The following is an 8,990-nucleotide window of genomic DNA, read 5'->3' on the forward strand; positions in this document are numbered from 1 at the left end:
GTGCGGAGATCCAAAATGTGGGAGCAGTGGGGCAAAGCCAAAACATTTGAAGTGCATTTGGGTTCCCTTAATTTACTACTTCTTTATGTATAGTAAATTAGGATTACTGTTTTGTGTTACGATACTAGAGTGTTAGCTCTGTGGAGCCTCTTTGTACTGCTCCCTATTAGCCAAGGTCTGGGCACAAGAGAGTTAAAAGCTGGACTTCTGGAAAGTCCATTGTGCTGGACAGATTCTCTATACAGCTCTCCAGGGTGGAGCTTCCATGTGGATGAACATTTAACTCTTTGGTTGCCACATCACACAGTTTGCGCTGTAGCCATGGGAGTGTGAGACAGATTTACAGGGCAGTATTCCTTTCACTTCTATGCAAAACTTTTCTCAGAGGCTCAGATCACTGTAGCAGTACCCCAGTGCCCTCCCTCCTTTCCTCCTCCCCCACCACCTCCAATCCCTTTAGTCCTCTCTTCTCTCCACATTGATTATCCTTGCATGTCTGCAGCTCCTCCTTCTCAGTCCTGATCCCAGCCCTCTGCCTGCAGAGTTCCCAGGAGTGAAGGGGGTGTCTCACAAAGAGGGAGGGCGAGAGGATTTTAAAAAGTGATTTCTGCTTTGCTGAGCAGCATACCTGTGGTGATCTGGAAAGGTGGACAACCCTGGACCAGAGGACAATGCCCCCCCAAGAGTTGTCCATGGAATACACGTCACACTTTGCACCCCCTGTGCCACCTCACATGCCAAAACCTCTGCCACCAGCTGGTTGTCAAGAGAAGAATCTGAAATGCGTGCTACTGGGAGATGGGGCAGTGGGAAAGACCAGCCTTCTGGTCAGCTACACCACCAATGGCTACCCGACTCGCTACATTCCCACCGCTTTTGATGACTTCTCAGGTAAGACCCTTGTGGACATCTTTTGAGAAGGGGCATACGCTGCACTAGATCTAGCCTCTACAGACTACCTCAGTTTTAGGCTGATATCCATGATGTAAGGCTGAGGGTCAGAACTTAGGTATCCCAAGCCTTTCTGCTGTGCCCAGGTGACCTCATATCTCAGGTGGCCTAGATGCGAATGTATGTCAGGTTATGGCTGATTGCACAGGCTTCCCTCTGTTCATGAAAAGGATCTGATATTAGCATATTCTAGGACACCCCTGGGGGAGAATCTTGATTGTCTCCGCGATATCACATCAAGGAATGTATGAGTCTTTAGGGCTAACTTTTTCCAGTAACCGGTTTGGCCCAGATTTGATATAACTTGACATAACTTCACATAAAACTCTGCAGAAGAATGTTCCGTCACCCCTGTTCTAGATGACGCATTATTTATACATAGAATAATTATATTTCTCGAATAAGATACTCTCTGAGATTGCGTCTCTAATACTAAAGAATCTGTTTTTACTTCTTTCCAAGTGGTGCATGGTAATCCATTTGGAATTATTATACCACAATATCATGTATATATGCAGACAGAAAGTCCACTGTATAAAGGTCATGTCCTGCCAGCGCCTTCCTAGGCCAGCTAAAGTGACGTTATATATTTCATTTTACATATAGCAACAGTACAGAAATATGGGGGTGGGTCTGGCCCACTTTGTCCTTATCTGGTATAAATGGCTAATTCTGTATAATTTTTTCTGCAGCTCTGGTGCAAGTGGAAAACACTCCTGTGAAGCTGCAACTGTGCGACACTGCAGGGCAGGTAGGTGCTAACTGGATTGTATGTCACCTTACTGTAGGAGGACAGCAGCGCTCCATTCTGTCCCAGTATTCTCCCTGCAGCGTGAGTGAGGTACAGATGCCGTTTTACACAGCTATTCTGCCTGTGTCACTGCATCACCCTGCAGTGAGGGAGGGACAGACGCCATGTCTCGCTCCCATTCTCTGTGTGTCACCCCGCAGCGTAAGGAGCATGCTCCATATCCTACAGCTGCATTTTGTTACCCTACATTATGAGGGGCAGTCTATTTGTCTCATAACACCCATCTGTCTGTGTCACTCTGTAGTGGGAGGGTCAGACTACATTGTCTCATACTACCTGTCTGTCTGTGTCACCCCGCAGCGTAAGGAGCAAGCTCCATATCCTACAGCTGCATTCTGTTACCCTACATTATGAGGGGCACACTATTTGTCTCATAACACCCGTCTGGCTGTGTCACCCTGCAGTGGGAGGGTCAGACTACATTGTCTAATACTACCTATCTGTCTGTGGGGATCCGGTCTTAAGATCGACAGTGTCTAGGTCGACAATGTTTAGGTCGACCACTATAGGTCGACAGTCACTAGGTCGACATGGATGGAAGGTCGACAGGGTTTCTAGGTCGACATGTGCTAGGTCGACAGGTCTAAAGGTCGACATGAGTTTTTCAATTTTTTTTTCTTTTTTTGAATTTTTTCATACTTAACGATCCACGTGGACTACGATTGGAACGGTAAAGTGTGCCGAGCGAAGCGGTAGCGGAGCGAAGGCACCATGCCCGAAGCATGGCGAGCGAAGCGAGGGGACGCGGTGCACTAATTTGGGATCCCGGTCACTCTACGAAGAAAACGGCACAAAAATAAATAAATCCTCATGTCGACCTTTAGACCTGTCGACCTAGCACATGTCGACCTAGAAACCCTGTCGACCTTCCATCCATGTTGACCTAGTGACTGTCGACCTATAGTGGTCGACCTAAACATTGTCGACCTAGACACTCTCGATTTGATGAACCACACCCCTGTCTGTGTCACCCCACATCATAAGGAGCAAGCTCCATATCCTACAGCTGCATTCTGTCTGTTATCCTACATTATGAGGGGCAGACTATTTGTCTCATAACACCCGTCTGTCTGTGTCACCCTGCAGTGGGAGGGGCAGACTGCATTTCTCATCTGTTTGTGTCACCCCACAGTGTAAGGAACAAAGTCCAAACCGCATGGCTGCATTCTGTCTGTGGTCTGTGCAAGGGTCATACTGTTTTTCTCTTAGCTCCCTTTTGTCTGTGTCACCCTGCAGTGGGCAGGGTAGACAGCATGTCTCATAGCACCCGTCTGTCTGTGTCACCCTGCAGTGGGGAGGGGGTAGACTACATGTCTCATAGATAGCACCCGTCTGTCTATGTCACCCTGCAGTGGGAGGGATAGACTGCATGTATCATAGCACGATAGCATCTAGTTTCCCTTCGTGGAGAGGACCTTTCCATTCCCATAAGCCCCTGGGTCCATGTCACAAACTATTTGGAATAGTAACCTGTGGCGAGCGAAGCAGAGCGAGACACCGAGCCCGAAGTATGGTGAGCGAAGCATGCCTGCAAGGGTTCAGTGGTGCATAGAAAAAAACAAAATAACCTCAAACGAACGAAAAACGGAGAAAACATTTAGGTGCTGTAAAGGCGGAAGTTATCTACTGCCCTCTTGTGCTGTCACTTCCTGGTCCTGATCACAAAGGGAACATAGACACAACCATCATTGCACCCGTCTGTTTGTGTCACCATGCAGACTCCGTTCACGCTGTGTAACCTGTGGTTTCACAGTAGGAGGTTACCTGTGACCCCACAGTAGGAAGATCAGATTACATAACCTTATCTACAATCTGTCGGTGTTACACTACATTATGAGGGGTAGACTACATGTGTCTTAGCTCCTTTCTGTGCCACCCTGCAGTGGGAGGGGCATACTGCATGTTATAGCACCCATCTGTGACATCCTGCAGTAGGAGGGGCATACTGCATGTTATTGCTTCCGTTCTGTGTCACCCTGCAGTAGGAGGGGCGTATTGCATGCTATAACTCCCTTCTGTGCCTCCCTGCTGTGGAAGGAGCCTACTGCATGTCTCAAAGCGCCTGTCTGTGTCACTCTGCAGTACATGTAACAGAGTCAACATCCCTTATTGCCTTCTTACCCTGCAGGAGGAGGGACAGACAGTTTCTACATTATAGTTCCCTTCTGTCTGTGTCACCCTGAGGTAGGAGGGACAGTCAGTCTCCGTGTGCTGTAGCCCCCTCCTGTCTGTGTCACCCTGCAGGAGGAGGGACAGTCAGGCTCTGTGTGCTGTAGCCCCCTCCTGTCTGTGTCACCCTGCAGGAGGAGGGACAGTCAGGCTCTGTGTGATGTAGCCCCCTCCTGTTTGTGTCGCCCTACATACACACACGTGAACATATTATTTTCCTTCTTTCTCAGGATGAATTTGACAAGCTACGCCATTTCTGCTACCCCAAAACAGACGTCGTCATCTTGTGCTTCAGTGTTGTCAGCCCGTCTTCTTTCCAGAACATATCAGAAAAGTGGATCTCCGAGATCCAGTGCCACTGCCCGAATGTGCCACTTATTCTAGTGGGCACACAGTCCGACCTTCGCGAGGATGTCAAAATATTGATCCAGCTGGCACGGTATCGAGAGAAACCTGTGCCTGCCTCCTCTGCCAGAGCCCTTGCTGAGAAAATTGGGGCTGTTGCTTATGTTGAGTGCTCTGCTCTTACTCAAAAGAATCTGAAAGAGGTTTTTGACACAGCTATTCTCTCAGGCATCCGCTATTCTGACCTAAGAAACCAGCGGGAGAGGAAAATGGCAGCCACGGCTAGCAAAATGAAGACTTTGTCTAAAGCTTGGTGGAAAAAGTATGTGTGTGTGTAAGACTCTCTCACCGCTACTGTGCCAGCTAAGTGCCTTACCCAAAGAGCTAGCACTCAGAACTAGAGATTCATATCTCTCTGTGAACGGTGAATAGGAGAGTTCCTTGTCCTGGACCAATATCTAGTGTACGCCGATGTAAGACTGTGAATGGGGCACACTACTGACTAAATTCCAATGCAATGCATAGCCCCTGGAGACCCTGTATCTGGGTGGTAGATTAACCTACATAACGACATTCTGACACTTCTTCTCAAAGGGATATACCCAATTTGCACCTATGTTTACACTGGTTAGTATTCCAAGCTGGAATGTGTCAGAATGAAAAGTGGTGACCGGGATGACGCCTGTACAGAATTAATATAATAATTGCTTTGATTTGCTCCTTGCAGTGGTAGATGAATTCCAAATATGGCTTCTGTTGTAAGAAGTGTGTAAAATATGGGTATTGTAATACTGTGTATTATGTATGGACACTTGTGTTTGTGACTGAGGGGATGACTTTGGCCATGTTAGTCTTTGATAAACAGTTTGAAAATATGGGACTGTCTCAGAATTTGCATCAGCCTTATGGTTTTTGCATCGTGTGGCACCAATTGTTGGGGAACTAAAATTTCCCGCCTTCCAGCCTCTGGATCACAAGGTATTATGTGACTTGTAGTTCCTCAGCAGCTGGGAGCTATTGGCCAAGCTTGAGTAAAGCAGTCCTATTTCTTCAATACCAGTGAGCTGTCACCCCTAGTCATAACACAACAGACTCCTCTTGTATCTGTCTCAGAGATAACGCTTTACAAGCTTTTAATTGGGACACACATTTTCTCATTTCATGTGATTCTGTTTGAAAATAAAATCACTTTTATTAATTATATTGTCTGGTCTTTGCTTAGGAACCGCCTCACATCTCACACTTGGCTGGAGAAAGAGTCAACTCTTAAAGGTCACAGCATTGTAAAAGTCTGCAGTGATTCCACACATCTAGCACTATGCTGTAGCACTTAGAATCTACAGATAAGAGTAACAGATTAGAAGGGAGATATATTCTTATCTAGACATGGGCTGTGTGTATACATGTCATGGTGTAGTAGTGTCTATGCTGGACCTGGGCTGTGTGTATACATGTAATGGTGTAGTAGTGTCTATGCTGGACCTGGGCTGCATGTATACATGTAATGGTGTAGTAGTGTCTATGGTGGACCTGGGCTGCATGTATACATGCCATGGTGTAGTAGTGTCTGGGCTGTGTGTATACATGTCACGGTGTAGTAGTGCCTGTGCTGGACCTGGGCTGTGTGTATACATGTAATGGTGTAGTAGTGTCTGTGCTGGACCTGGGCTGTGTGTATACATGTAATGGTGTAGTAGTGTTTATGCTGGACCTGGGCTGTGTGTATACATGTAATGGTGTAGTAGTGTCTGTGCTGGACCTGGGCTGTGTGTATACATGTAATGGTGTAGTAGTGTCTGTGCTGGACCTGGGCTGTGCGTATACATGTAATGGTGTAGTAGTGTTTATGCTGGACCTGAGCTGTGTGTATACATGTAATGGTGTAGTAGTGTCTGTGCTGGACCTGGGCTGTGTGTATAGATGTGACGGTGTAGTAGTGTCTGTGCTGGACCTGGGCTGTGTGTATACATGTAATGGTGTAGTAGTGTCTGTGCTGGACCTGGGCTGTGTGTATACATGTAATGGTGTAGTAGTGTCTGTGCTGGACCTGGGCTGTGTGTATACATGTAATGGTGTAGTAGTGTTTATGCTGGACCTGGGCTGTGTGTATACATGTAATGGTGTAGTAGTGTCTGTGCTGGACCTGGGCTGTGTGTATAGATGTGACAGTGTTGTAGTGTCTGTGCTGGACCTGGGATGTGTGTATACATGTAATGGTGTAGTAGTGTCTGTGCTGGACCTGGGCTGTGTGTATACATGTCACGTGTAGTAGTGTCTGTGCTGGACCTGGGCTGTGTGTATACATGTCATGGTGTAGTAGTGTCTGTACTGGACCTGGGCTGTGTGTATACATGTTATGGTGTAGTAGTGCCTGTGCTGGACCTGGGCTGTGTGTATACATGTAGTAGTGTCTGTGCTGGACCTGAGCTGTGTGTATACATGTAATGGTCTAGTAGTGCCTGTGCTGGACCTGGGCTGTGTGTATACATGTGATGGTGTAGTAGTGTCTGTGCTGGACCTGGGCTGTGTGTATACATGTAATGGTGTAGTAGTGTCTGTGCTGGACCTGGGCTGTGTGTATACATGTAATGGTGTAGTAGTGTCTGTGCTGGACCTGGGCTGTGTGTATAGATGTGACGGTGTAGTAGTGTCTGTGCTGGACCTGGGCTGTATGTATACATGTAATGGTGTAGTAGTGTCTGTGCTGGACCTGGGCTGTGTGTATACATGTAATGGTGTAGTAGTGTCTGTGCTGGACCTGGGCTGTGTGTATACATGTAATGGTGTAGTAGTGTTTATGCTGGACCTGGGCTGTGTGTATACATGTAATGGTGTAGTAGTGTCTGTGCTGGACCTGGGCTGTGTGTATAGATGTGACGGTGTAGTAGTGTCTGTGCTGGACCTGGGATGTGTGTATACATGTAATGGTGTAGTAGTGTCTGTGCTGGACCTGGGCTGTGTGTATACATGTCACGTGTAGTAGTGTCTGTGCTGGACCTGGGCTGTGTGTATACATGTAATGGTGTAGTAGTGTCTGTACTGGACCTGGGCTGTGTGTATACATGTTATGGTGTAGTAGTGCCTGTGCTGGATCTGGGCTGTGTGTATACATGTAATGGTGTAGTAGTGCCTGTGCTGGACCTGGGCTGTGTGTATACATGTGATGGTGTAGTAGTGTCTGTGCTGGACCTGGGCTGTGTGTATACATGTAATGGTGTAGTAGTGTCTGTGCTGGACCTGGGCTGTGTGTATACATGTAATGGTGTAGTAGTGCCTGTGCTGGACCTGGGCTGTGTGTATACATGTGATGGTGTAGTAGTGTCTGTACTGGACCTGGGCTGTGTGCATACATGTAATGGTGTAGTAGTGTCTGTGCTGGACCTGGGCTGTGTGTATACATGTAATGGTGTAGTAGTGTCTGTGCTGGACCTGGGCTGTGTGTATACATGTAATGGTGTAGTAGTGTCTGTGCTGGACCTGGGCTGTGTGTATACATGTAATGGTGTAGTAGTGTCTGTGCTGGACCTGGGCTGTGTGTATACATGTAATGGCGTAGTAGTACCTGTGCTGGACCTGGGCTGTGTGTATACATGTGATGGTGTAGTAGTGTCTGTACTGGACCTGGGCTGTGTGTATACATGTAATGGTGTAGTCGTGCCTGTGCTGGACCTGGGCTGTGTGTATACATGTCACAGTGTAGTTGAGTCTGTACTGGACCTGGGCTGTGTGTATAAATGTTATGGTGTAGTAGTGTCTGTGCTGGACCTGGGCTGTGTGTATACATGTAATGGTGTAGTCGTGTCTGTGCTGGACCTGGGCTGTGTGTATACATGTTATGGTGTAGTAGTGTCTGTACTGGACCTGGGCTGTGTGTATGTATACATATCATGGTGTAGTAGTGTCTGTGCTGGACCTGAGCTGTGTGTATACATGTGACGGTGTAGTCGTGTCTGTGCTGGACCTGGGCTGTGTGTATACATGTTATGGTGTAGTAGTGTCTGCACTGGACCTGGGCTGTGTGTATACATATCATGGTGTAGTAGTGTCTGTGCTGGACCTGAGCTGTGTGTATACATGTGACGGTGTAGTCGTGTCTGTGCTGGACCTGGGCTGTGTGTATACATGTTATGGTGTAGTAGTGTCTGTACTGGACCTGGGCTGTGTGTATACATGTAATGGTGTAGTAGTGCCTGTGCTGGACCTGGGCTGTGTGTATACATGTGATGGTGTAGTGGTGTCTGTGCTGGACCTGGGCTGTGTGTATACATGTAATGGTGTAGTAGTGTCTGTGCTGGACCTGGGCTGTGTGTATACATATCATGGTGTAGTAGTGTCTGTGCTGGACCTGAGCTGTGTGTATACATGTGACGGTGTAGTCGTGTCTGTGCTGGACCTGGGCTGTGTGTATACATGTTATGGTGTAGTAGTGTCTGTACTGGACCTGGGCTGTGTGTATACATGTAATGGTGTAGTAGTGCCTGTGCTGGACCTGGGCTGTGTGTATACATGTGATGGTGTAGTGGTGTCTGTGCTGGACCTGGGCTGTGTGTATACATGTAATGGTGTAGTAGTGTCTGTGCTGGACCTGGGCTGTGTGTATACATGTAATGGTGTAGTAGTGCCTGTGCTGGACCTGGGCTGTGTGTATACATGTGATGGTGTAGTAGTGTCTGTACTGGACCTGGGCTGTGTGTATACATGTAATGGTGTAGTA

At 47.6% G+C, this 8,990-nt stretch overlaps 1 protein-coding gene across 1 annotated transcript; it reads left to right on the plus strand.

The window, feature by feature from the left end:
• Positions 1–482: 482 nt before the first annotated feature.
• Positions 483–5,477, plus strand: RHOU (ras homolog family member U). The gene is made up of 3 exons (XM_063937709.1): positions 483–891; positions 1,644–1,702; positions 4,162–5,477. Exons 1-3 carry the CDS (start codon positions 672–674, stop codon positions 4,612–4,614), a joined length of 732 nt encoding a protein of 243 aa, XP_063793779.1. The 5' UTR covers positions 483–671; the 3' UTR covers positions 4,615–5,477.
• Positions 5,478–8,990: the final 3,513 nt, after the last annotated feature.

The sequence above is a fragment of the Pseudophryne corroboree genome, chromosome 8 (assembly GCF_028390025.1).
Source record: "Pseudophryne corroboree isolate aPseCor3 chromosome 8, aPseCor3.hap2, whole genome shotgun sequence".
NCBI classification, from domain to species: Eukaryota; Metazoa; Chordata; class Amphibia; order Anura; family Myobatrachidae; genus Pseudophryne; species Pseudophryne corroboree.